This window comes from Dufourea novaeangliae, unplaced genomic scaffold, assembly GCF_001272555.1.
Source record: "Dufourea novaeangliae isolate 0120121106 unplaced genomic scaffold, ASM127255v1 scaffold60, whole genome shotgun sequence".
NCBI lineage: Eukaryota > Metazoa > Arthropoda > Insecta > Hymenoptera > Halictidae > Dufourea > Dufourea novaeangliae.
The window spans coordinates 2,470,921-2,498,848 of record NW_015373935.1 but is presented as its reverse complement, the minus strand read 5'-3'; the positions used below and the strand labels follow the sequence as shown (position 1 = coordinate 2,498,848).

Here is a 27,928-nt window from a genome sequence, read left to right as displayed (position 1 = left end):
TGTATTATGATGAAATTGAAACTGTAAATAGTTAAAACAGAGTGTCAGTTGTAGGTCATCGTTGGTCACAGTAAATTTACCAAAAATAATTGCATCGGTCACGTCGTAAAAATCATGTTGTGTATCTTGTAGATAAACAGAAACTATCTCCGACTCGAAGCATAGTTTATGGTACAAGAATCATTTGGCATGTTAGAGCTAATAGTAACTCTGTACGACTCAATTCTCATGCTCATCAGGATGATCTGATTTTATATGATGCGTGAAAGTGTACTGAGTCGTGAATCGTTTTTTACAATAAGGACACTGGTACGGCATTAACGGGTGTGCAGATCTTAAGTGAGCGACAGCTAATTCCCGTAAGACGAACGGAGACTGGCATACTCCACATCGATATCTGGAAAAAAAAACACATTAAAATTTCATTAGCTGGATGACTTAGGTCTCTTGTTAGCAGTTTCAAATCAAAATAAAATAATATGATACTGTCACAAAATTTTAGAGGACACAGGGTACATTTAATCTCCAACATATTTCATGTCACAAATCTAGAACCAGTATTAACTCAAATTAAATTTAGAAGTGCTTTTGAATTTGATAAGCGATTGTATCTTAGCAGCAAGATTAGGTATGTAGTTCCGAGCGTCACCGTTCCCATGCAAAGACGGCGTTGCGAGACTAGTTATATCTCGCAGAGTCCAAATTAGGAAAAAAAAAAAGGAAATATTAAATCATACCCGCCAGTTGTCTTAATAAGAGTTCGTTTAAGAGGCGGTGGTGCACTCTCTTCATTAATTTCCACCTTTGGTTCAATAGCCATTGAATATTCCAACGCTGCTTCAGGACTTAATTTTGGCATAGACTCATCTTCTGACTCTATTTTTATTTCGTCCTTTTGTACCTGTTTAACAAAAGGAAGATTCTAAACATTGAGTAACACTTACGACTGAAGATTCTTTCTTTTCGTCACGCTTACCACTGAATGCGAGCCTTCTGTATGGACTCTCATATGAGAATTCTTCGATTGAAAACTACTGAACGTCGCGTTACATTTGGAACACTTGTATTTTTTCCCACTGCCCAATGATCCTGATCTTTGCGAAGACTTCGCTGTAACACCCTTTTTACCGAATAAACCTTCTGTCGTGCATTGGTGTGTCAACAGTGTCACCTCTTTAAAAAATATTTTATTACATTTCGAACAGTGATATGTCTTATCTACGATGTGCGTCTTCTGATGCGTTTTGTATGCATTCTTGTCGGCGAACGATTTGTTGCATACGGAACATATGTACATTGGCACGGATTCATTACGTTTATGAGACATCTATAATTACGAAAAGAAAATTGATTGAAATATTTTCTAGAAGCTGTACAAAAATATTAGTCGCCACACTAGAACAGTGTGTAAGCAGAAATACCGTGTATAAATGAATGGTTTATATACCTCGTGTCTAAACAACTGCCATTTCTCTTTGAAAGATTTTTTACATATATGACAAATGAAGTTCTTGCAAGTGTAGTTGTCCGAATGCGTTTGTAAATGCGTTAACATTGTTGTATGATCACTGAACCACTCTAAACAGATACCGCATCTTGCCACATTTTTAAATGCATTGGGAGTATTCTTTTTTGGAGGTGGTTCTTCATGGTTGGTGATGTCTTTCCTGTCCATCATCTAGGGTTTACAACGTTTGACAAGTTTATTTCAGAAATAGTTTGCATCGTGTTACATTCTGTTTAACCAATACATAAATATATATCTCCGTACCTCTGAATATGTTCTGCATCTTGCACGGGTTCTGGCTTCCCTTGCTTCTCTTTCAGCATTTAATGCTTCTTCTTGTTCAACGCTAGCCATGACGGGCGACATTGTAGGCTGTTGACTATGTTCGCTCATTCTATGCGCTGCTAAACGTATGAAAAGTCCGAAAGATCGTCCACATATATCACATTTATGTCTTTTGGGTTCATGGGTGCGCATATGATTCGACAATGCACTTTGTTGCGTACACACCTACACACAGAACATAGCAGTTTAAGTAAATCGATTTGAAAAATATTTAGTGTCTTCTCATAAAACATTTTCAAAGCTTTCTACCTTTCCACACGTGGGACATGTAAGTGATTTGGTAGCTTCTACGAAATGTTCTCTCCTTATTTCCTTCGGAGGTTCTTCGGCTTTGATAATTGTTACTTGTTGATCCGACAATTGTGAAGCCTTCACCGGTGTATAATTATTAGTTTCGTGTAACTGAGTATGATTTTGATAGGCTTCTATACTTGGGAAAAATCTAGAATAAAATTTAAAGATAACCAATGATAAAGAATTGAAATATATTGAAAATTTAATAGTACAATAAAAATGTTATATATGACTACCTATTGCATAATGAGCACCATGTATTGGTCCCAATATCAATTGCTTCGCCTAAATGATCGCGTAGCCTGTGTTGCTTTAACATTTCCCAACTCACAAACTGTCTGTCGCATTGATCACAATCTTGAAGACTTTTATCAAAATCCAGTGTCACTTTTAAATGGCTAGTAGCTTCATGTTTAGCTAACTCTTCGACTAATGCAAAGCACTCTGTGCATTTTCTACAAGTGTACTTCCTTGGACAATGTAACTGCATGTGTTTCATTAAGCTTTCTTTTGTTCTGAAATAAGTAACCAATTGTAGAATTCTTTCAAAGAATATTTCATATAGTCAGCATCAACTTACCTGTAGTAACTATTGCAAGGAGCACACCACCACTTCGAAGATAACATTTCCTTTGAATTTAAATCCTTCCTATCATTCATTGTTAAACTGCCCATTAGCACTTGTTCTAAAATACTCGTTCTTTTCTCTTCCTTTTTTATCTGTATTTCTTCTTGTGAATAATTGTTCTCTTCGCTTGACAAACTAGCATTATCTTCCACTATTATATCTGGCTTATACAGTTCATTCTTTACATTGTTTGCACTCTGTGATTCATAAATACTAACATCAGTTCCTAAAATTGAATCTGTATTCACTTCCTTGATCTCTACTTCGCAAGGTAATTCGGGCAAAGATTCAATACATGTATTTGTATGTTCTTGACTAATATCTATTGGTGTTGATGGATTCTCAACTGGCAGTGAGGCTGGCAGAGGTACTAATGGTGGTGGTGCTCGTGCCTTCTCCCTCCATAATTGTGCCTGAAAGTTGCAATATTGTTTATACACAAAACCAAAAAACAGGATCTCGAATATCAATGTTAAATCCATTTTATGTTTCTGTAAATTACACTGCTATTCATAGATTTTGACCAATCAGAGCACTTTTGTAACAATGATTGAAAACAATCCTCTTTGGAATTTGTCTTATAGAATTGTTTAGGATAAGCTAAAGAAAATGTGTATAACAACTTAATAATTATGTAGTATATACAAGATCTTTCATATGTATATAAGTTCAATAAGCATTAAGCAGGAGTTATCCCTTAATTTCCTTTAATGGCCAAAACCCTTGAACTTCGGTATAATGTAAGACAGTAAGGCAATGATGCTTTATCCATGCGTTCCACGAACATCATTCCTACTATTCCTGGTACTGAAATGATCACGAAATAGATACCTGACAAGGGTCAGGAGAGTTCTTCATTGCGTCCAAGTAAATCTGAACGGACTCGAGATCCTTGCATGCCAACAACTTTATGTGCATGCACTTGTAAACACTCAAACAATATTCCCTAAACTCGTAAACGTCGTCCAACCTGGCGGCGCAGAACTGACATATTTGCTTTGGCAGTGGATCGGTTTTGTATACTAAAACAGGCAAGCAGGCTCGTAGCTTTTGCGCGACTTTGCGCTGCACACCTTCGTTGCCGAAAATCGGCAGCATCTCGTTTCTCTCCTCCAAGCACAATCTGCAAACTTTCTCCCAGTTGTTGAGCACAGCCATTGTAAACAAGTAATTCTCAGTGTATTCAGGTTTCCTGCCGATCGGCGATCAAAGTTTCGTTGCTCGATTGTGGAAACGATTGTACGGCGATCGACGATACGCGTTTATTTTCCGCGATAACACCAAAACGCTCGATCCCAACGTACGATCAGTCTCGAACGAGGTTAGCCAGCAGCTCGCAGCGAACGTCGTGCTGGCTCGAGGAATACCGATCGAGCGACCTGCGCATCTTCCTCGTGGCCGTTGAGATTAGGAGTTTTTCGCCGGGAATTTCCAGTAGGAATTTCGCGATCAACAAACACGACCGTTTTCTTTTATCATTCTACTTTCACCTTATGCCGTCTCCGTCTTGGTTCGGAACGTTCGGAACTAGCCTTTCAAGTATAACGATTCAGAAGAACCGGTTCCTGTGCGTAACCACCTTATGTGCATGAATGTTGCTTAATACCGTCGTCTATCGCGTATGCACCTTCGACACTGTCCCCAGTCGTGTCGCTCGCATTTTTTTTTCTCCCCTTGCTTTCGACGACACCTTGCGTGGTCCCTGTGTTTTGATAACTATTCTAGTTGGCGAGAACTCATTTATGTTGCGTCGCGCGTTATCGTTGTCTGTCCCTCTGTACAATACCGTGGTTTTTCAGGGAATTATTTGTTCATCTGTGCGCAGAACGATACACAACCACGATGCATCGTTGTTGCTCCAAAGAGCGCAACGAACCACGAAATTGAAAAAAATAGTGAACTGTTGATTTTACGGTTGTGGCTGGATTATTAATGGCGTGGTCAGGATCATTGATCGCTGAGACAGAATCATGGGCAGGTAGCAAGAAACGCGGTCGATTTGAATCTACCAAGTACTCCACTCGCCTTGTGGAACCTGCTGCCAGATGTAGGGTATGATGAACATATACAGGGTGCCTTAGAACGAATTAATAAATTTTCTGTTACATTAAAATTGCACGATAAAGTGGAAATTTCTATTCTATAATTATAAAGAATCATAAAATAAACAGAACCTCGTTGAATTGTTTAAGGTCTACATTTCCTGCACTTTTCAGATCTTGTTGAAAATCTTGTATGTATCGAGAAACTAATTAATGGTTAAAGTAGTATATGAATTATATAACATTCAGTTGAACATTAATTTATTATATAAATTTACATTATTTTAACATAAATATATGTATGCATATCACTTATTTGCACTTGGCAAAGTTTTTACAATTTCATATTTCACTAGTTTTTAATCATGGGAAAGCATACTGAACCTCTTATTATTTATTAAAACAGAATAGAAAGAAAAGAACTTAATGCAACAAGTGTATTCTTTCTATATCAAAATGTTACCTTAGAAAATAAGTTAACAAATTGATTTCCTAGGTTTTCTTAAAATTATGTACAGGGTATAGTAAGAGATTTAATGAAGCAATTATTGAGTCAAAATAATTTTACCCAAAGAAATGGAACATAACGTTAAGAAAAATGCAAATGTTCCTCGTGATGCACGTTTTACTTTGCATTTATCAGTAAAACAGTGTTAACAATTGAGAACTTTGTAAAAGTCGAAATTTTAACATCATTATTCAATGCAATAGTTTTAACCAAAATCTTAAGTTAAAACTTTTAATTCTTTTAAATACACCTCGTATATATGTATAACAAATGCATATTGTACTAGTTTATTAGTTATTCGCAATATTGTGTATGCTAAATAACTGATTGGTACACGAGTGCCTCTTAAAAGGAAGTAACAAATGCTGCAATATTCGCGTAACAAGCATTAATTACAAAATCTGATAATACTTGTTTGCATAGATACAATCTTTTTTTCTTATTTAATTCCTTAATCGTCCAATCGGATACAGTATTCGATTAATGTTTATGGATACGCGTCCAGTTAATCCGTTTCGCATCTACTGAATGTGAAACAACGTACAAAGGCGTTGATAATGTATCAGCGATTATATATACACGATAAAAATCAAAATGGCAACTTTAGCAGACAAAGGTTTCATAAATAAGCTTATAAATTGCTTATGAACTTGCACACTTCCGGAATCTGTAGTGTTCGTACATACAAAAATAATTTTACAGCAAGTTCTTTTTATTCTTGTTGTTCTAATTATACGTAGAAATTAACACATCACATGTGTGAAGATTATAGTTTTCATTCGCTGTTCATGCATTATTTTTAAGTAACAGGAAACAATGAAAAACTTAACAAACCACATCTGTATAATATATTATAAAAAAAAATAATTTTAAATGATTGCAAAAAGAAAAACAAAACTGACAGAAGATTTCAAGTAATAAAAACAAAAAACAACATAATATCCACACACGTGATGAATATATAAACACATTCCCTGTTTCATTTGTTCATATACAACAGTAAATCTTTGAATAGAATAATTAACATTCCAAGAATGGTAGTGAATTTCTCCTACCCTTTACGCTTTAAAAATCACTCTGTTTATGTACAGATATGCCTTTTCACATTCAAATCATAAAATGGATAACAAAGAACAAAACCTTCATTTCGATCCATTATGGTACGATACTTCAATTATGTATGCAATTGATTCGATAAAAGTTTTATTGAATATGCTGTGTCGCATTCTTCACGAATTGACGTTTAAATCCGAAGGAAATAATTAAAATTGTTGTTTCCTTGTATTATCACTGCATCACCGACCCTCTAATAATTCACGTCACCGTGTATGAGGGATCCATACGTGATGAACACGAAATAGATAACGCTCGAAACAGTTGAAAAAATAACAATTTCAATAAAACGTTATGTTACACTGTACAGATATTTTCTACAGATACAATTCAGCTAGGCCCTTGCCTGGCGTATCATATTATTTTGATAACTATTCACAACCGAATGAGGAGACAAGTTCGAAGCGTAGCTAATCGAAATCAAACATTTCGCTCAATCATTGCTTTATATTACAGACGGTCGATATTAATCGATTTGTAATGTACAAGCTTACGATAATACCGTACGTACAGGTTAGAAGACGTATCCCGTCTCGCTTTTCAACAAAATTCTCTCTCGGTTTATCATACATGCACAGTGGTGGCCATAAAAAAGTTTAAAATCAAGTGTAATTTACCACGAAGAAATAGATCCTTGCAATAATTTTTACATATATAAGGTATAGATATATCACTTATAATAATAAGTATGAACATAAAAAAAAAAAAAGAAATGCTTCAGCGAACTTTGTATATACGCTACCGTAGCATGTGCCATTAATATACATATGATAAGGATAGTGTTGACAGATTCACATATTTCCATGTTATTGTCATGAAAGAAGCTTTAAATATACTTTTTTCCTTCATCAAGGGGAACTAGTGTTCTCTATTGGGAAGATCAGTGGCATAAAAATGATGGTTACAAGTTAATACAATATTATAATTAATGCGTATAAAAATATGAATTTTAAACTTTCTTTTGACCTGCACTGTAATTAAACTTCGCTCGGTTGACGCATTAAAAAGATATCAAAGAATAAAATTGATGTTCGAATGCCTCTCTTGCGCCTTTTCCCTTCAGTAGTCACTTGCCTACATTGTTCAAAGTATGTTTCTACTACCTCGCTGCTGGCATCTTCTCAAGGAAATCTTGTTCGATCACTGTCTCCAATTGTGTGATATTTAACGGTGCCTGAGTGTCGCTCGATCTGCGGCTGAGTGTTGTAAAAAAATAATGCAAATCTTGCAACGAACGAATATTGTTCGAAGTTAGAAGAAGTTCCCCTGGTGTCACCTTTACAGAGCTCGTGTCCTGTTTATACTGTAACAAGGCGAATATTGTGCAATGAAATGTTACAATTGATTTTATCTTTTTCTGAAATTTGGGCTTGAAGTAACTTAGTCGTCCTTTTTAAGTGTTAAATGTTCAATACTCTGTTGTACAATTTCTAAGTAAAAGGCAACAAATGTAACTTCAGAACTTGTGAATTTACTTCCACGGAAATCTGTCTTTGATAATTCTCTTTTGTTGAAAAGAATGAGTACTTCTCATTCAAGCTGTATTCTTCGTTTGGTAGAGATTTTGTTGGAATACTTTGTACAATTTTCGGAAAAGAAAGTAGCGTATAATCTGCATTGTATGTTAAATATAATTTAAGCGCTGAACTCCTAGAATACAGGGTTATTGGCATAGTTTCAAAAATAAACTATGTATATATGTTTCACGTGTTGCCGAAATAAGTATTTCATCAGTGAAAGCAGTTAAAAGCGGTGCACAAGTTAAAGAAACTGTTTAAAGAACGAAGGGATAATTATAAAAATAGAAAATATTCAGAGCTAGTTTTCATTTAATTGTAATTAAATTAAGATTACAAGAAGTATAAGGCGAGCGTACACGATAGAGTTCCAACTTTAATGCAACTTAAAAGAAATTTAATTGTGTTTGATTAGAGACAGATGTGCAAGTGAAGTTGAGCAGTGTTGATTAACTCTACATTCGTATGTAATAATAGTAAAAGAACGTGGACAGTTCACTGTCAGTCAGTTTGATATTGGCCATGGCAGTGAGTGGACTGAAAACAGTTGCTTATTTTATCCTTCACCTTACATTTGTAATAGATGCTCGTAAGTGTTGCATTCAATAATTGTTATTTTTCTTTTTATCTGAGCTAAATAGACATGTGTTTAATATCAGTACAAGAAAAGTGATACATGTTAAAATATTTGTTTAACTTGTACAATAAATTATTGCTTGTATTAAAACAATATTAAAATGATATCTGTCAAGTATCTGGAGAATTGTTTACCACGTTATTTAATCATTTTTTAGAACATTTTTACTATAATTGAAAACTATGTCTGTTATTTATTAATCTATATAACATATAACATATGCGAGTTAAGTGTAATTTCTTGTTAAATTCATTGAATATTTCTGTATTCCCTATTTATTTTGAGATATGACTGAACATGATAAAATGAGAATGGAGTTAACAGTTATAGCTACGTCAGTTTTAATAGGCTGAAGTTCAGCTAATTGATAATAATTAAGAGAAATTAAATGATACAGATGAGGCACCATGCAACAATCTTCCTTTTGATTCTCTATACAGTCGTGTCAGTAATTTTTCAAGAACGTTTCATTATGTTATTATTAGATTACAGACTTTATATCTTTACATGTAAATGTACAAAATACAGAAAACTATAATTGAAAGCAGAATTCAAAATCTGTAGATAAACATGAATTTGCGTGACAGAATGGCGGTTTGATTATTAATATTTCATATTTTAGAGTACTCGGATGATTCGGATTACAAAGAATTAGAATTTTACGAAGAGATGCCAATTGGCTACGCTGGAAATTTCGAGAATGATAATTTGAACATCGTTCAGGATGATTACTACATTTTAAATGATTTTGAGGACGCGGTTCCTCGAGGACGTAGATGCGACGTTTGCCCTGATGTGCACGATGATCTTGATCTGCCTTTTAAAATTATCGACGACACCTCCAAAAATGAAAGAACGCGCGACGCCCAGTTAAATTGGTATAGACCAGAAAGAATATATCGATACACTAAGCACAGAATCCCCGGATACGATTACGAAGAGATTGATCATGTGTTTGCAAGAAGTCCTAAACAATGCGACGACAAATCCATCTGGACTCACTGTGTCTGCCCGTTCACGTGTTCAAAACCAGACGTAGTAGATTGTTATACGCCGTGCAGAAGTGGATGCGAGTGCAAAGACGAATATGTTTTTGACGAGAAAACAAAAGGGTGCATACTGCCAGAAGAATGTCCCAAAGGTTAGGATTACATTGATGTATAACAACGTCTGTGTCCTCACTAAGTCACAGGTGGGACAACTATCCGCCCTAAGTTTCATTTTAGGGCAAAAATTACAAAATTTTACAAAGTATTACGTGGAAAGAGAATAATGAATATATAGAAATACAATTATAGCCCATAGTTCGATAGGTTTTTAGCATTACTAACACTTTGTACAACACAACAGAGTATTGAGTTAACATTTTAATAAAGTCATACGAAACTCTCAAACAGTAATTTCACACGTACCTTGGTGTCCATCAATTTTGCTATTCTTGTAATATGTGGTACAAAGTCAGACGACAAGTTATTGTTGTCGATACACCCTGCTGCAGAATCCCCCACAAATGCCCACCTATACCTACAGAGAGATTGTATTTTTATAGAATTCTCTGTGTAACTGTGTGTTTATTATATCGTGAATTATGTTTTATTTCACTTACATTTGAAACTGCGGAAGTCTGTGCGCAGGCAAGAGTAATGCTAGGTCTAACAACTTGGCAGCTGCAAGTTGTAACTGCAACCAATGTGGATGACCATGCGCCTGGAGTCCATTGCTAGCATTCACAGCCCAAGATGAATCCAAAGCAGAGAGCAGTTTTATATGCGAACTGTACGAAAGTAGAAAGTACAGTTTCAGACGTGGCAGTCTAATGAAAAACTATATTTCTTGACAAATTCACTTCAACATGTTGCATTAAAAGCGGAAAAAAAAAACAAAACAAACACGAAGCCCAATGAATTATCGTGACCACTATTCCTGAATGCTAGGGAACGTTTTAAAAAGACTTTGTCCTCCGATCTTTTTCTAATTTAAAATAAAGTGCCTAAGAATTTTTACATTATTGTGTGTATTATGTTATGCTTAGTACTTCTGCAAAGTACAATGAAGTAAAATCTTCGAAAACATTTGGAGCAGATAAATTCCCATTTTAGAAAATCATAAAAATGAGAATTTCTATCCGCGGTAATTGTAATTCTTAGGTACATTATTCTGGAGAGCGTCTGATTTGATGACCGTTAATATGCAAGAAGCATTTAATTACCTGCCATGACGACTGATGTCCCAACACCAATCAATAATGGGGGCATCATAAATTCCACCAAATCGCAGATACCGAAACAGAGCCAAAAACAATATGACATTAGGTATTGTTAATTAATGTTAGTAAGGAGTAAATACAAAACAATGTTATTAGAGCAGAACATGTTATGCGCTAAGAAAGGATTACGAGATATGTTGAAGAATAGCTAAATGTATCTTTATCCAACTAAATTCCTTTACACTTTCCTGTTCTTCTGTAAAATTATTTTATTTCTCGTTGTGCTAAATTTTCAGTTCAAACCACTGGTATAGATCATGCGTCAAAAGCACCAAACTCCCAAAAGCAGAAGAGTAGAAATCAGTGTACTGGAGATGTAGGATATTACTATACCTGAATTCTTCGCTATCAGCATTCAATTCCTGTTCAATGTATAGAAAGACTTGAACGAGTTCACTAACTATTACCGGCCATAAAGAAGTGGCGTGTTGCGGTGACATTCTTAAAAGCAATACCCGAAAGCAGAGAAAAACTTGCGCCTGAATAGATGGAATCACTTGTGGCAATCGTAGACTGTCCGCTAATCGTTCTAATTACGACAAAAGTATCAGAAATTTAAACAGAGACATTAATTTTACATTTCTTTTTATATAAACGATTTTGCCGTAATAATCTCTCACCTTGAATCTCAGGCATATACTTATGATATTGATCCATTTCACTGCAAAGTATAACGTATGCTAGTCGTTTCAACAATTGAGCTTTTTGCTCATACTCCTGTTCCTTCGATGAAAATATACTGATACTACTACTCTGAGCCATGGAAACACGATCTAGAAACAAAAAAATAATATTCTGTGTATTTGTTCACATAACCATCCGTTTAACTCTACAAGATCTTATACGATAAATACTCATTAAATCTCGGAAGGTTGTATTGTCGTGTGTCATCAAATTATCTATAATAGTTCTCCAATAAGGTAAACACGCGGGCGTCATCTGGAAAAAGGCGGAATCTAGTAGAAGATCCAATATATCTTTGCGCCATGCTTTTCGAGTGTACTGATAACCAGACAATGAACTCAGTAACTGAGAACAAGCCGTGAACGAGGCAATATTCTTTGTCCTAAAAATTTTACAATTAGAAACAATCAATACTACGAAAGATTCATACTGAAGAATGGAATAACTCAGTTGGCATCAACAAGACCAGATAGCTCCCTCTAAGGTTAATTTGGAAACAAGACAAAAGAGAGTGTAATTTGGTCTTGTACATGTCAAGATTTGCTCCACATGGTTTAAAAGTGAACAAATCTTACGAATGATTCTTAAGATACGGTGTCACATTATACATAAGATTGGTTAATAACGTTACTACGCGTTCCTTCTCCTGGGAACCGTAACTGACATCCAACAGAGGCGCTAGTATTTCTGCCAACACTGCCTGAGCTTGTACACTGTACGCTGCGTTAGGTGGAGTCCCAGGAGTAACTGAAATATAAAGTTTCATACATTATTTCTATCATACTGAAACCGACATGTTTAAACTAAGGCAATGTCGCGCTAACACAAAAGAAAATGTAACGACAACGAAAATTACTAAAGAGTTTAACAACAGAATCGTTCTAGAGGAAAAGCAAATTACGCACCAGCACCGTTCTTGCCTTCTTTACCTTCCGAAGATCCCTCAGCAACTTCAAAAGCGTCTTCTCGCACCGCTAGGTTTCTTCTTAACCATGTTGTTTGTTCTAGACATGCTCCGGCTATTTGGGAACATGATTCGACCAACTGAAACAATGACTTATAATTAGACTGCGGATTTTATGCGTTTATATCCTATAGGGGTCTGTAAAATACAGTAAAGCACAAAACTTTCATCAGATCCAATGAGTTTTCTAGTTTATTCTGAGCCCAATATGATACTTAACACTAGGTTTACGGACATTTCTTATACTTCTATCTCTCCGGACAGACGTCAACGAAACTGCACATTTTTTTTACAAAATAACTTATTTTTTTTAATACTCAATTTACGATAGCATCAAATTGTCGCGTATACGTAGAGATGGGTATACCACAGAGAATTTCGAGATTAGAAGGCATTCGAAATGCGTCAAAATGACGCGTCCAGTAAACCTAGTGTTAAGAAAAGAGTGTACAATAATTCCTAGATTTTCTTTTCTCTGTATGAATTGCTGTAGAAAATATCATTTTGCATAAATTCCGCAGTCTACTTATAACTATCTACAATTATCTCAATGACAATATTTTGCGTGATCACATATAAATATAAAAAAAAAGCAGTACCTTTGCCGACACGTCCTGCAGATCTCTTATGTCTTTCTTCTCCTGCATAGGAGGGCATTTCTGCACGTACTCGTTCAAGATCGCCAACAAAAGAAACTGAGCAGGCGCCGTTAACGATAGGCCGTCCTTGAGCAAACCGAGCAAAGACGCCCAAGATTCGATCAGGGACTGAGACGTGTTACTTTGCATATACACGTAAAGTAATTCCAACACAGAAACTTCTAACGAGAAGTCTTGTTTCACACCGTGAATAGGCGGAGGTGTCTTAACAACTTGGTGAACAGTTTGGACTAGTGTGTCGATAGGCATCACACGAATCGCGCTTACTAAGTGAACCATCACTTGCTGATTGGGGCAAGCTTCTGGAAGCATCTGAATAAGAATAGAATTGCTTGTATACACTATCAATGATCATGTTAAAAATGTGATTTGGCAATTACCTTCTTCGAATTACCAGCAGACTGCCGCCTTTCGTGCCAAGCAACAGCAATAGCGGCCAGGAAGTTCACTCCATGATGGAAAGATATGGGAGACAAAAGCTCCAAAAGTTGATGCTTTACTATTCTTGGACTACCCACTACGCAACTAGCTTGTTCACTAGATTTTTATTTAAAAAAAAGAAGCAGATAATAAAGTTCTATGGACTTCGATTTTAAGTGGCAAAGAAAAGAGAATTCGAAATGAAACAAACTTGTCTTTTGTCGCTAACACTGCTTGCCATAGAGTAGAAAGGGACGCGATTATCCTTGGTAGATGACTCAAAGCGGTTCTCCTAGCATGTTGTTGCAATTCACTTGCACCATTTTTATCCTTTGATGCATTAAGGTCCTATATTGATAGAACACAATTAATTTGACACTTTTGTCAGTGCACGGATAACACCAAAGTACGTGGACTCGTAGCTTACTGGAGAGAGCGGGCTGGGCATAAACACGTGGATAAGGTTATTGAATATTTGGCCTGGATTTGCCCCAGGTATTCCAGTCTGAATTGTGCCGCTGAAAGGCTGATTGAACGAGAAGCCGATTTGTTGGGACGTGTCCAATAAGCAATAATGAAGTAGAAACGTTAAAGCTTCTAGATGCGTGACGGTATAATCCGCGGGAAGACAACACTCGACAGTACTTAAATCTTGCAACTTCGTCGCCGTTGTTGTCTCCTCGTTAATATAATACGATGCTAAGTGTTCGATGTTACAACACAATTGGTGGATGACTGACGTTACTATTCCAGTTAACGAAGACCCCATGAACGGAAGACTCGACGTGACAAGCGTCGTCCAAAATTGGTGCAAGTGTCTCATGTGGTCCTTGGATAAAAATTTGTAATCAGTATAATTGCATACGTGAAACAACAGATTATTGAATTTAATGCTTACCAACTGTAAAGCACTAAGTATGCTAGCAAGGAACATTGGTTGTTGAGGAATCGGCGCGCCAGGTACATATTTCAAGCTGCTTCCGGTGATGTTAGGAACGGTTCGTGTCGGGGTGCTTGGCGTTGGCGCAACTGGTGGACATATTTCTTCGCCTTTCTGGCTACTGCATTGGTGCTCCAGCATGATTAAAGCCAACAACAGTCTTAAACGGTAACGAAACATTGTTAATTCTATATAGGTTACTAGGAATAAATATCGGTTATTATCAGCTCGCATTATTCACCTTAATAGTTGTATTTGGAAAGCTTCTGTGTGATCACTCGCTCTATATTTACACTTATTTACGTCACTGTCCGTAACAGGATCATTAAACAAAATTATTTCTTCGGTAAATGTGAATACCTCCTCATTCTCCTTGTGTGCATTCTTCATGTTCATAACGCTGGACACAAGGCAATGCAACGCGACCTTTTGTACTTTGCATTTTGTTAGCAAATCGACAATGTAACAACTAAAACCCTTCCCCGAATCACGAACAATAGGAATTAACTCGGAGAATATTAGCGTTAACAATTCGGCGCTGGCTAATTGCACCTATTCGAAAAGAAATGGTTTTGTTGTAAGACAAGCAGAAATATAATACTAATGGAAGCTAAAAGGACTGTCTACTTTTACATAAAATAAAAGAGAATATTAATATTACAGAGTAAACTAAAGTATATAAGTCCATTGGAGAAAACTCATCTTTCATAATCCCTTCAGCTTCCATCGTTAGATACACAGTAATCACCTGTCGATTTCCCGAAATCTCCTCTTGTGTAAGTCTCATCTGTCCCAGATTAGGATAGTAGCTCCTCGCAAAATAAAGGCACACGCTAATTAAAACTTCTAAATACATGCTACTTCTATAAGCAGCTATAAATTCCGTGTTCGCAATGTCCCCGTGAAAGTTTCTTCCGAACACACTTTTCCGATGTCTCGCCAGTAAGTTCAACAATGTTGTGTTCTTCGTAGTATTGCTCACACCAGTAGTCGCGGCACAGCACAAGAACATTCTAGTGTTCGTCAGGAGCTCGTTACGAAGAGTTCGCAACGCGTATAGGGTCCTGGTCGAGTCATAGACTCCACAATAAAGTAGCATATGCGAGTGGAGATTGTGAACACCAACTCCATAGTTGCGGCCCGATTTTGTATTCTGGTATGTGGACTCATCGACGTTTTTGGGTGTTTCGTTAACGTCACACAGCTGCATCACACGGTCGAGGACATCATTCAAGATTTCCTCCACTATGCTATTGCTGCCGGAGTTGCCGAAATATTCCTCCGCAGCTGTGCTAGCTTCCAAGTCACCTTCTTCGTCGCCCATCGTCCAACTGGGTACCTCGACGCTCGCCTCGAAGCTACCAACATCATGGATATCGTAATTCGTCATGAATTCATTTGTACTGTGATATTTCCCCTTGATGATGGTACCTGCCACTTCTCTGGAACTGCCAGGCATGATGACCGGTTCTTTCTTCGACTTCGTTTGTTTACTGGTTATCTCTGGACTGCTGGAATCGAAACTGTTGGTAATCGAGTCCAGCGAGGAGCCGACTTCTCCGTTCAACTTCTTGAATCCGTTCTTCTCTTTTGTCTTCGAGCTGGAGTTGGCGGACTCAAAGAGGCTTTCGTCCAAGCTAGCGGTGGAACCTTTATCGAAGTCAATCTTCTTGAATCTAGTCGCGTTCTTTAGCAATTCGGTGGTTAAGTTTGCTTTCTTTACGCTGGGCAACGATTCATCCTCAGTCAACGAGTCGTTTGAATTTTCGTTGCAATTCAACGACAACGGATTGACAAACACAGAGATCTTTCGATTGCCGGATATGCTCGGTGGTACCTCAAGTTCTTTCATAAATTGATTCCTCTCGGTCACGTACTGGTTGCAATTGTCACCGGCGGCCAATGTCGTCACGGCGAAGATTCTTTTCACTTTGACTGGGTTTATGGCCTTTTTCTTCTTCTTTCCCTTTCGCCATTTCTTGTCCTCGTCTAAACCATCACTAACGTGGTATATCACGTTTCCGTCCACAGAGCTGATCGCGTAAATCTTTGCAGAGCCTTCTGTGTCATCCTGTATCTCTGATTTTTCTTCTATAGGATCGTTTTTGGTCAGGACAGTATTGCTGTGTTGAATACTGACATGGAGAACACTCATACGACAGGTGGATGGATCTAAAAGTATTATCAGCAGCGGATCCACTATTCTTGAAATGTCACCTCGCATCAAAGAATGAAGTAGCCACGATTGAGCGTGGAGCTTTAGTGGTGAATTATCTGAGAGTTGTAAATTATCCAATATTTTTAACAGCGACCTGCAGAAGTATCGACATTAGTATTTAATTTACGGTTTTACATAAAGTGTCTCGAGTAAAATAGCTTGAAAATTAGGTGGCTTACTGGTCAAATGACCTCATGCATCCTCGCAGTCTGGGATTAGTTTCAATTTCTCTTCCCAAGTGCCACAAAGTGGCAAACCTGTTAAAAGCTTCTATCCTCTTCTCTACGTTTTCTGACGTCAACGCAGCTCCTATTACATCCTCAACCGCATCGCAGGAGTTGTACAAGCCATGATGAAGCTCGTGCAACAATTCGACGCATCGCATTCTGTATTTGTGAGCGGGTAATTCGCCCAGATGACGCCACAAGGAATGTGCCAGTACCTTTGAAAAATAGATTTTAATTCCTTACCTTCAGACGTAAAAAATACTAACAGGGAGACGTCACAACTATTCTCATGAAGATTCACATTTTAGGCACAGTAATACCCCGATTTATGCAAATTCACACTTACGTCATACATTGTTTCCCCTTCTCTCCCATCTCTTACCTGCCACTCACATGTCACTTAAGTATTTTGATAGTTTAGTTTAATAAATAAAACAGTATTAATTAGAAATAAATTAGCATTTTATTTAGATCTGCTATCAAAGAACCGATTAGCTAAAATTAATATTAAGTTGTACGGAAATTTGTATCCCGACTTACGCCACCAATGTCAGAACCACCCATGGCGTAACTTCGGGTATTACTGTATATCATAGAAGTTAGATGGAGATTGACGACCACATAGTTGTAACGTTCCTTTGTAAAACGAATATGAACGAAATACCTGGAATACGTTGGTATATTGCATTAAATAAGTTACGTGCCACTGCTTCAACAAAGGCACCATGATCACGGCTGTTACTCCCTCTCCGCACTTTGTATGAGTTTCGATATCGTTGTGAGCTTTCAATAACGCTATTAAATCTAACAGCGTGGCAATGCTGGTCAACTGCAAAGCGGGCTGCTTCCCTAGCCAGCAGCTACAAACTATTAAAACTTTCAACCAATCCGGAAGAACGATATTTCCCTTTGGCTCTTCTTCCACCAGTACTCCATCGCCGGGATGAAAATATTTCGGAAACGTGGAGAGTTCGACGAACAAACTGGACGCTATCTGCACGGTTTCCTCCCATTCTGTTTGCGACACAGAATCTATATGCAGGTTAAGAATATCCAATCGCTTAGTATCTTCTATCACGGACACATCTTGGCTAAAGAATCCAGAATCCTCCATATTCAATCGGGAGTTCAATAGAAGTTCTAAGTAGTGCATCTTCTCGTCGAAACTCTCTCTTGGTAGAGAAATTATCAAATTATCGTACATATCCTGTACCGTTCTCTCTCTGCTCAGTACTCTATTACCAACCAGTCTAACGTAAAACGTCTCGTACTGTCTCAGACATTTCTCTAACATCGTATGTTGTGCTTGAAATGCTGGAGATGGACCTCTGCCCAAGGATCCCGTCGAACCCATCGCGGTTCCTTTACTCGATTGCTTTAATGTAATCAACTGATCCTTAGATGGTGAACTAATACTACTAGCTTCCATACACCCACTTTTTATGTCGTCCATGCTTTTGTTTCGTGGTAGCGCTTTAGATTCTTGGCTCACCACTACTGAAATATTGCTGCTGGTATCTTGTATAGGATCGGTCAACTTGGAAGTGCTCTTGCTGGATTTTTTCTTTGATTTTTTCTCGGACCTCTTAGCAGCACCGCCCGAGTTCGCCCTTCTTCTGGGGCTTGGGCTCTTCTCGGAAAATGATCCGCCTGATGTGTCCGGTTTATTTAACTTGCTATCGGATTGGCTCTTCTCTAAAGGGATTGCAGTCAAGGAATTGTCGGTCAACGCTGTGATGGCACTGGTGTTTGCTGTACTCTCAAACTTGGTTTCTATTTCGCCTTTCTCCGTGTGCGTGGACACCACCGTCGGCTGTACTTTGGACAAGATTTTGCCGCACAACTGAAGACTCCTTGAAACCTCCATAGGAGACAAAATATCGATGTGATGCAAAAGCTTACTGACAATTTCGTAGAACAAGCCAGGCAGGTGCTCGGATGGAGTATCTATAAATGCATCTAACGACACCGTGTCCAATAGAAATCCCGTTAATATACACACTTCCATAAAATTTGGCATGCCACTGCCTACGGGTCTCACGGCAACATCTTCTATCTGGCGTTTACTGTTTGCTCTAGTTCGACAAGCATTTTCAAATAAGTGTCCGCAATGTATCCAAACGTAGGATGGTTCTAATGTGGAAAACAGCAGATTCGCTGACTTCACTACCTCGTTCGTTTTTGGTACTCTGTTTGATTGTCCACAAGCATTATAAAATGTCCTGTAGCCAAGAAGAAGAATAATTTTATAATAGAAAAATATTATTACTTTATATTTGTCTCTATGTATCTTACCTAAAAACCTCACACAAAATATCATCCAGAATCACTGGACCGATATCCGCTTTCTCTAATAACGAAACCAATATTCTGTACGGTTTCAAATCCTGTGGACTTTCCTCGCACACAGTTTTCAACAATGATTTAATCGCCTCTATCAACATCTCTTTCGAATATATATCAAAATAAGTAGGTGTAATTTCTGCTGTCTCAGAGACTGTAGCATTCGCTTTCCTCTTTAAAATAGATGTGCTTACTTCAGTACCCAAGAGCCAAGCAAACAATCGCCTATGGTATACATGGTAAATTTAATGCGTGAGATATCGAGTCAGATAAAATGATTCTTTATGCAACTTTGTATTTTTGTTGGTTTACCTATTCAAGCTCATGTCTCTTCTTAAAATAGTGACAAGAGCAGCTGTGACTAGTGATACCATATGTTCGCGTGTTAATTGACTATTATGTACAGGAAAACCGACTAACAGCAAATCCAAAGCACTTCTTTGTACTAACACAGAACTGTCTTGTACTCCAGCGCAGAGAGCGGTAACCTGTTTCACGATTCCGACGTTTAGTCGACAAACTAACATGAAATACCTCATTCCGCTTTATACAGATTAATTTCACTCACCATAATAGTGGTATCTGTGCCCATGATGTACCTTTGCTCTTCCATTGGCAGTTTCTTATTGAAATGTGCTAACACAAATGATATAGCGGGTAACCGAATTCCAGAATTTGAAGCTAAACAATCCCATAAACATGCATAAAAATGCTCCGGACCCACTCCCTCGCACACTTTCTCAAGCAAGGAATTCGTTCTGAAAAGAGTTTTGTTACTTTGGTTTGTTTTTTTGTTTACAGTTAAATGCCCATAAAAGTTTGTATGTTTCCCAAATCGTATTTGTAAACTGATCTAATTAAATTTCTAGATCATTTGAAAGTTACAACCAGAGGATGCCTCGCTATGTAACAAATTTATCTACTTATGATTGAACAAGTCATTAATGATTAACTTTTCAATGATAACCTTTTCTAGATGGCTTATCAGGCCTCAAAGTTGAGCCTTTATGGGCATTTCTCGTACAACTGATATCTGTTGCAAATAATACCTATCAAAGTGGTCGGAACCATCTTCTAAACCGAGAAGAACTCCGCTTAGAAAACCACTCAATCCAGGCCGTAATCTCTCTCCAAGAGGCACAAAATGAGTTTCGTATACTGTCAGCAAGGATGGTCTCACATTCATAGCTGCATGACCTAACAATGGGAAAAGACCTACAAACGATTTTTAACGAAATTAGTTTCCTTTGTGCTCTTACTATTTGAAGTATCCCATGCAGATGATAGCTTACCAGCGCTGTATATAAAGAGCTCATGACTCAGCCTATTAGTGCCCATACATTTAAAAATAATGTCGTAGGTTTCGAGAGCTTTCAAATGAACACCGGATGGCAAAGCAGGATGCATACATTGTGCCAATCTTTTGGATATTTTAATTCTTCTAGGAATAACCGGAAATTTCATATGACTTAGCAACACCTTGTTTAATTTTCCCAGTGCAGAAATTAAATCTGCCCATTCACTGGTGTACTCAAAGCTCTTTAGAGCTTTGTCAACAGCAGACACATAGCTGTATAAAATATTCAGAATTCTTAATTATATGTAAACATTAATCACAAAGTACATGTTACTACATTTATCTCATATTCCATGAATATTTATATATATATATATTAATGGTACAGCTTATACCCAAAAGTCACAGTAATAAAAACTGCATACAACAGGTCTGTGAATACTTCAGAATCTGTGACTAAGTTTCTATGATGAAAGGAAAAATAAATAAGCAAACAAAATGTATTCTACTTACACTCTATATTTAGAGTCTTTCATAAGTTCATACTCTTCCAAGGCAATAGAACCCATTGTTGCAGTCTGGTGTTGCAATTTACAATAAAAATAGACTATTTATCACACGCACACACTCCTCCACCTTACATTATTCCCGAAATCGCGATCAATATCACAAAATGATTCATATGACGCGAGTTTTATCGAAGAAGTCCCTTATCACACGGTGCATTGTGCTCAGATAAGAACAGGTTCCTCTACCTGAAAAGAACAAAATTTGGTAACCTCGTGTTACACGGCGAATTTCGGTTGCGTGACGGTTATATCCCGCGCATTCCCGAATGTACACAAAACTAGTTAATTGCAGGCTCGTGTTTCAAGGATAAAAATAATCGTCTGCATCCGGATATTGACTTTTCCATCGGACTACATCGTCTCAGTCTTACGGACGGTTAAAAGTCACCGTATCATCATTCGTACCATATGATCCATAAAACCGTTATTATTTTCCAGACTGATGAAACACAGAAGCGTAAAAATAATTCCGTTTCGGTTAGTAGAAATACTAATATCAGGACACGAAGTTACAGAACGGACACGTCTACGATGAAATTTCAAACGCACTCCGCACAATGATTTTTTTTTCCTCTCGCCAGTGTTTATACGGTCACGGTTACTTCCGCACGGTGTCGAAAGGATCGTGGTGCTACAATCTACATCATCGGTAGTCGTTCGAAAAAAAAAACTCGCGAATTCGGGGGAATCGAGCGTTTAACCCGTTTAACGACGTTTTAGGAGGTTAACGGTCGAACGTGAACGTAAACGAAATGGATAAGACGAACTGAGCGGGATCCCCGTTTTGTCCGCACATTGGTCCGCGGGGACAGCTCACCTCTTGATGTTGACATTTCGAATTTGCATGTGTTGTCAAGGGTGAAGGTGAGGAGCATCTGACAATCACAAGTCTTTCGATCGTACTCGGGATCATCGAGGATGTATGCCCCTGTTCGAACAGATACGGCTTGATTAGCCTTCAGTCGGATCACCGTTGGAATCCAACGGTTGAATCTGGCAGATACGATCCTCAGTCAAACGATTCGTCTCATAGTCTCTAGCACGTATACACCTACGTACCCGTGAAGTTGGCCGCGTTCGGATGAAGGAAACAGAATCAACCGCACGTCGCTAACCGCAGACGTGTACAGGGTGCTCCAAATACAAAAGGGAAATATTAGAAGTGTACTGCAGTATGTCTTCTCAACTTGCACGAAATTTGCGTTCTCTGTTCATATTAAAGGATAGACACGTCACAACCACAACAAACCTATGTGACGCTCAAATATCCGAAGATAATGGACGTCTTCGAGGCGTCATGTGCTATCTGGGTAGACAGTAAGGAAACAAGTAAGAAGTAATAAGAGAATGGACTGTGAAAATATAATTCAAATACTTTCTTCGTTACTGTTTTCGGTTCTAACATTCGAATATTTTTGGGCACTGTATGCACATAGCAATGGCCGTTGCAGGCATGCAACGTAATTCAGAAAACGAAAAGATCGTTCGCTAGTTTTTGATCAATGCTATCGTAATACGATATCATGTTGTTGAGCATGATATTTTGATCGATTAAACTTTAAAAGCATGAAACTTCTTTTAAAGCTACATGTACTACCATATTTTACCTTTTATTGTTTAATCTTATTGTTCTAACCTGGTATAGGTTTTCCACTTAAAAATTCTTATTTAACAAAAGCTAATTCAAAAGATTGAGGAAATAAAAATTTATTGGCAAACGGTTAAGGAATTTAGATGATACAGATTGACTGATATATATACTTTAACTTGCTTAGGTTTTTTATTCTTGACCTTGTGACACGAAGAGTTGTTATCCACGTATCTAATGAGATCGATTTCCGCCTAATATCTAATTATAAAAAATGTCGGTTTTATAGTTATTTTTATTTTATTTTTTGAATAAAAAATTGGTTGTCGTTTAATCAGTTGACTCATATAGGGTTCACTTACTTATCTATTTCTTTTATCAATGTTTGACAACTGATCGACAATCGCACTATGACTAATCTTCGTCTGTAAGGCTATCTCCTGCTCTGTTCGCCGTGAATAGTCTGTTAATTCTTTTCAAAGTTCTATTGTTCCCAGTGCCTTTTCGTGAAACTGTTCAGGTACTACTTTAGAATTTTGAAAGTGATTGTTACTTATGCTCCTTGTCTTTATACATAGGAGGGTAAAAAGGCATTTCTCCACATCAAATTTTTTAAAATAATTATACAGATTTTTCAACTAAAAATTTGTCTATACTCACCGGCACGTTTCGATGCATAGGTAATTATGTTCGGTAGATTCAGTTCTGGTCGAAAAAAAAGAAAACAATTCGCAGACTTTGGAACGCCTGATAAATTCAAAAATAAGGCATATGGTTGTGCAAGGAAACGACATTACCCTATCCTGTACGGTTTTAGCCGTTTTTATCGTTTTCAGCTTGGCCTTATCTGGCTGCAAATATGGTATAGTTAGTTCGGTCATATACATTTTATCGACGCGCACAGTACTGGGTGCTTTGTATGTCGAAAAAATGACATACCCATTTATCATTTCCTTTATTTTCTATGACAGCAACTTCCTCTACTATTCGCGACCAAGCAAAAATTTATAACTGGAGTTGTACGTTGAACGTTTACGATACGGGAATATGCCCTCTTATTTAAGGATTTTAGAAAACATATCTTATTTAATAACACGATTTATTTTGTATAACTACAAACTCAATGGATATAGTTCAAATGTTAGAACTATGGAAAGAATAACTGTTCCTTTACGATTCGACTGCGGATATTATGCATATATAGCCCAAGCGAAGACTTAATACAGTAGAAATTTTAATAAAGTCTTCTAAAAGTTTCGGTTTTATATAGAATTTAATAGAACATATAGTAAAGTAAACAAATATCTACTTCACTTCAGTCTACGAAAATTAGTATTTACATAAACATCCGCAGTCTACTTACATTAGTTTCCCTCTGCACTGTAATGTTAATTGTACAGTGAAACCAGTGAAACCACTGGATGCAAAAACTGTTCAGATTCTGAGTACCAAATAAAGGCACACGCATACTAGAAGTTCCAGGATTAATACAATTACAATACAAATTTTAAAACTGTCTGATGTGATTGAGATGGGAACAGAGGTTCTAAATAGCACTATAGGGTTATTTACATGGAATGTTTTCGGATGTAAAAAACATCTTTAAGGTAAAATGACACTGTCCTTTCACAGTATAGTTCGTTTAAAGACTGCGCACTGTATAAATAAGCCGGTCCTTACTGTTTGTATTATATTAAATGCAACGTTGTTGAATGTCAACGGGCCGTTGCTTTTCAATCTGTTAAATACCACCACGGTGTTTACAGGTCAAATAGAAGTAATAACTTAAATTCATTATATGCGGTGTATTAATAATTAACAAATAAATTGAAATATAAATTTCAATCATTTAAATAAAATACCCTCGTGTTATGCTTGTTATGCACGACGGCGATTGAATAAAATTTACAAGAACCCGCAACAATTACCGACAATATAAATTGTAACACCCGTTAATTTCGTGGCGCTAAGTGGCGTTCCATGTAATTTAAAAAAATTCCTGTGCATGGACGCCAACAGATGGTAAATTATGATTTCCAATAAAAAAATACTGTGAGCACGTTCTTCCTTATCAAGACGTTAACTTCGCTCCTAAGGGTTGTGGTCTTGAGTTGCGTTCAATTCTCTTCTGTTGCTGCTCGAACAGTCGTTGTTCCCGTTCCCGTCTCTTTTGTTCTCGCAGTGTTTTCGTGGGATCTCCAAACTCCTTTGATGTTTCTTCTTCCCAACCAACAGCGTTGTCCTCCCATTCTCCGAGTTCATTCTGTGCAAATTTGATTTTATACATTTGCTGTTTTACTATAAAAACTAAAATGTCGGAGTGTTTCAAAATATGTACTCAGATTCAATACCCTTAGTATGCTACCACATATTTTGTAACACCTTGTATAAAACCCATGAACTTACAGATGGTATGGGGTCACTGACTACTGCAAACTTTGAAGAATTTCGCGAAGCGTTCTCTGAATTTTTATCTTTCACCAGAATCTTTGTCTGCCTAGTGATTTGTGGTGTCATGTCCTAGAGCAAATGCAGAAGATTACTGTAATGTGTACATTTAAATCAGACATACTGTATAGTTACCTCAAAGAAATTTGGTAGCACTTCTTCGGTTGAGTCATCTGGCTTAGACACATGCTGTCTGTACTGTTCAATCTTAGCTTGTATTGTATTAACTGGCCTGTCTGGCACGACAACAACAGGATTTTCCACCCATTGATCCCACTGCTCTGATTCCTTGAGCAAGCATCTTCAGTGATTACTATTATCGAAGTCAGTGGTACAATAGGGTTTACATGATCTTAAAATCACTGTAAAATATTTATTTGGTGGAAACGATATAGTGTGGTGGTAAAGTAGATCCTTGACAAATGCATCCTAAATATGTTACAGAACATAGCACTGAACACACGATACTTAGTCTGTTTTAATACCTACTATTGGAATTTCTTTTGGCATTGGAAAGACTAATTTTAATTAGCATTCACAATATTGAAGTTTCTTCTTATATTTAAGCAGCCCTCTACATTGAATTCAAACAAAGTTTAAATATTTTTTGTAACTGTGAGTGTCATCAAGAACCCTCTATATTCCATCCTTTTCTCTCAACTATCATACTAGTGTTGTAGGCTTAAGTACTACATCTCAGAGTTGCTTTTACAACCACATAATGTCTCTTCCATCAAGAATATAGCTTCTATATGAATAGATAAGATATAACAAACTCATACAACTTTCTGGGATGACCAGAGAAGTGTTTTTCATAACTTTGGATAATTTTCTCCAAAATGAACAATGTTAAAGCTTGTCTAAGAACCATGAGAAGGACCTGAACTCGAATTAGGTTTTCATTAGATTCACTATGAAAATCGGTATCCCTAAAAGGAAATCTTGAATATGAGGTCTGTTTACATTTCATTGCATTAATTTTATGAGTTCACTATATCTTGTACGCCGAGTATGACACTAAAAGAACAAATGTAGCTTTTGAGACTCACTGTTGTGTTATTTGCCGTGTTGGGTACCACACCGACCGCTGACAAAGGAATCGAGTCGCAGGATGATCTACGTCGACGTCGTAGGCAGCACATTGCTTGCCTGAGTATACCTAAGATTAATACTACGAGGGCTTTCAGCCGATTTACTAAAAACTCCATGGCCATCGTGTTTTATCGGCATAAATCTAACCTCTTTCTCAAGAATTAACAAAATTTGTTATCTAGTACAAGAAATTGAGATCGGCCACATGCCATTTTGTACAGCGATTTCAACGATAAAGTGATTCCACTTTTTTAATCGTTTCGTACACGTTTTGTATACACTATGAATTGTAAAAATTTCGTTTCAGTTACAACTGCAGCCACAGATAAGATACAGAATAGGCCAAATGTGCAATGTAATTTTCTGTCACGTGCTTCGAGGGTTCCAAAGCCCCCTTACCATTTCAGTGTCAATACCCGACGTTACCGATAAAGCACGATTCTGAGTATTATTAGCACAAATGGAGCATTATGAGTATATTCTATTCATAATGCAATGTAGTATGTGTATCCAATCTAGAGATGGCGTACAAAATCACTAACGGTGATTTATCACAGTGATCGTTTAATCAAGATCACGGTTGTGATTTAACTTCATTCACGATCGTGATTGCGATTTTTTTTATCTTCAATGAATTTGCTACGTTCTGTACTAGTTTTTCGCAAATATTAAGGGCAATAATAATATATGCAATAATAATATAATCTATGTAACCGCAGTTACATCGATGGAAACATTAGTTTCATCTACCTCCCTTTTTACAAAGACTTACAATGAACTTAAAAGTAACTTAAATTTAGACGCTTTAATGTTTTAGACGCTTTCTTGGGTCTACCTGAAAATAAAATGAAGATCCCTCGGCGACAATAATCGTGTAGAACAAGCCAGACGATAATCGAGAAGAGTCAGTAAAAAGGGCAACTAGGACTACATCCTCATTTTTTTTCTTCATATTTTCAAATAGTGCCCCGCTATTATAACATTGCATTTCCTTAACACTAGAACTACAAAGCAAGTCAAAATCGCTTGTCATACAGTCTCACAACGATGATTAAAATGTTACAATACATTTTCTCAATTTAATTTATAAATTTATAAATTTTCGAAAGTTTGCCCTATTTATCAATCGAAAATATATGCGTTTTCCGTTGGTAATTCTAGTGTTAAAGCGATTCCAAAATAACTGGAGTAGCAACAAAATATGCCCTTGACACGTTCCACGGCCACCCAATGATGGGGATAACGCTTGGACAATAATCGTGTAGAACAAGCCGGACAATAATCGAGAGGGGTCCGTAATTACCGTAATTTCGAATAAGTGTAGCCATACGGCAAAAGTATTAGATTACTCTACCGCGAGCGTACAAAGAAAATCAACGGAAACAGGTAGTCGGCCTTCTCGGCAACACCGATTTCCATTGATCTTGCTCCGACGACACCTTTCATGAGAAACAGTCTGTCCGCGGACGAACTCGTCAACTGTATAAGGTCGACCGGACGGTGTTCGGATCACGGACGTCAGTGAAAGTATATCGTGTGCACCCCACCCTGGGTCAGCTCCTCCCCTCCTCTAGTATCGGAACTCGAGCACGCGTGCTCGAGGAAGGGAGGGGGGAGGAGGT

The 27,928-nt window shown here is 37.3% G+C and overlaps 4 protein-coding genes across 4 annotated transcripts; 1 reads left to right on the top strand and 3 right to left on the bottom strand.

The window, feature by feature from the left end:
- Nucleotides 1-16: 16 nt before the first annotated feature.
- LOC107185302 (zinc finger protein 271-like) lies at nucleotides 17-3,992 on the bottom strand. Its single transcript, XM_015572962.1, has 9 exons — nucleotides 3,606-3,992; nucleotides 2,727-3,187; nucleotides 2,383-2,661; nucleotides 2,102-2,294; nucleotides 1,772-2,017; nucleotides 1,448-1,678; nucleotides 977-1,327; nucleotides 738-901; nucleotides 17-397 (listed from the first exon to the last, which is right to left on the bottom strand). Exons 1-9 carry the CDS (start codon nucleotides 3,930-3,932, stop codon nucleotides 220-222), a joined length of 2,430 nt encoding a protein of 809 aa, XP_015428448.1. The 5' UTR covers nucleotides 3,933-3,992; the 3' UTR covers nucleotides 17-219.
- A 2,795-nt stretch (nucleotides 3,993-6,787) lies between these two features.
- LOC107185346 (protein dopey-1 homolog) lies at nucleotides 6,788-21,186 on the bottom strand. The gene is made up of 23 exons (XM_015573011.1): nucleotides 21,123-21,186; nucleotides 20,605-20,882; nucleotides 20,362-20,527; nucleotides 19,881-20,070; nucleotides 19,625-19,800; nucleotides 19,265-19,537; nucleotides 17,634-19,191; nucleotides 16,922-17,184; nucleotides 15,273-16,836; nucleotides 14,766-15,076; nucleotides 14,483-14,684; nucleotides 14,012-14,413; nucleotides 13,796-13,932; nucleotides 13,545-13,701; nucleotides 13,105-13,476; nucleotides 12,447-12,585; nucleotides 12,117-12,288; nucleotides 11,712-11,923; nucleotides 11,478-11,630; nucleotides 11,191-11,386; nucleotides 10,198-10,365; nucleotides 10,004-10,115; nucleotides 6,788-7,740 (listed from the first exon to the last, which is right to left on the bottom strand). Exons 1-23 carry the CDS (start codon nucleotides 21,176-21,178, stop codon nucleotides 7,537-7,539), a joined length of 7,461 nt encoding a protein of 2,486 aa, XP_015428497.1. The 5' UTR covers nucleotides 21,179-21,186; the 3' UTR covers nucleotides 6,788-7,536.
- On the top strand, nucleotides 8,449-9,988 carry LOC107185347. Its single transcript, XM_015573012.1, has 2 exons — nucleotides 8,449-8,543; nucleotides 9,214-9,988. Exons 1-2 carry the CDS (start codon nucleotides 8,477-8,479, stop codon nucleotides 9,735-9,737), a joined length of 591 nt encoding a protein of 196 aa, XP_015428498.1. The 5' UTR covers nucleotides 8,449-8,476; the 3' UTR covers nucleotides 9,738-9,988.
- Nucleotides 21,187-24,316: 3,130 nt separating the features above from the next.
- On the bottom strand, nucleotides 24,317-26,496 carry LOC107185325 (receptor-binding cancer antigen expressed on SiSo cells). Its single transcript, XM_015572988.1, has 4 exons — nucleotides 26,264-26,496; nucleotides 25,350-25,502; nucleotides 25,173-25,286; nucleotides 24,317-25,029 (listed from the first exon to the last, which is right to left on the bottom strand). The coding sequence occupies exons 1-4, from the start codon at nucleotides 26,426-26,428 to the stop codon at nucleotides 24,838-24,840; spliced, it is 624 nt and encodes a 207-aa protein (XP_015428474.1). The 5' UTR covers nucleotides 26,429-26,496; the 3' UTR covers nucleotides 24,317-24,837.
- Nucleotides 26,497-27,928: the final 1,432 nt, after the last annotated feature.

Coding starts and splice junctions, on each gene's coding strand:
- LOC107185346 (XM_015573011.1), bottom strand. CDS start 21,178: ATGGGTTCTATTGCCTTGGAAGAGTATGAACTTATGAAAGACTCTAAA. Junction 13,702..13,795: donor GTGTTAGCGACAAAAGACAA/GTTTGTTTCATT, acceptor ATAAAAATCTAG/TGAACAAGCTAGTTGCGTAG. Junction 11,387..11,477: donor GTATATGCCTGAGATTCAAG/GTGAGAGATTAT, acceptor TGTCGTAATTAG/AACGATTAGCGGACAGTCTA.
- LOC107185347 (XM_015573012.1), top strand. CDS start 8,477: ATGGCAGTGAGTGGACTGAAAACAGTTGCTTATTTTATCCTTCACCTT. Junction 8,544..9,213: donor TACATTTGTAATAGATGCTC/GTAAGTGTTGCA, acceptor TTCATATTTTAG/AGTACTCGGATGATTCGGAT.
- LOC107185325 (XM_015572988.1), bottom strand. CDS start 26,428: ATGGCCATGGAGTTTTTAGTAAATCGGCTGAAAGCCCTCGTAGTATTA. Junction 25,503..26,263: donor ACACGGCAAATAACACAACA/GTGAGTCTCAAA, acceptor TGCTTGCTCAAG/GAATCAGAGCAGTGGGATCA. Junction 25,287..25,349: donor TGCTACCAAATTTCTTTGAG/GTAACTATACAG, acceptor CATTTGCTCTAG/GACATGACACCACAAATCAC.
- LOC107185302 (XM_015572962.1), bottom strand. CDS start 3,932: ATGGCTGTGCTCAACAACTGGGAGAAAGTTTGCAGATTGTGCTTGGAG. Junction 902..976: donor CAGAAGGCTCGCATTCAGTG/GTAAGCGTGACG, acceptor TTTGTTAAACAG/GTACAAAAGGACGAAATAAA. Junction 398..737: donor CTTATTAAGACAACTGGCGG/GTATGATTTAAT, acceptor TTTTTTTTCCAG/ATATCGATGTGGAGTATGCC.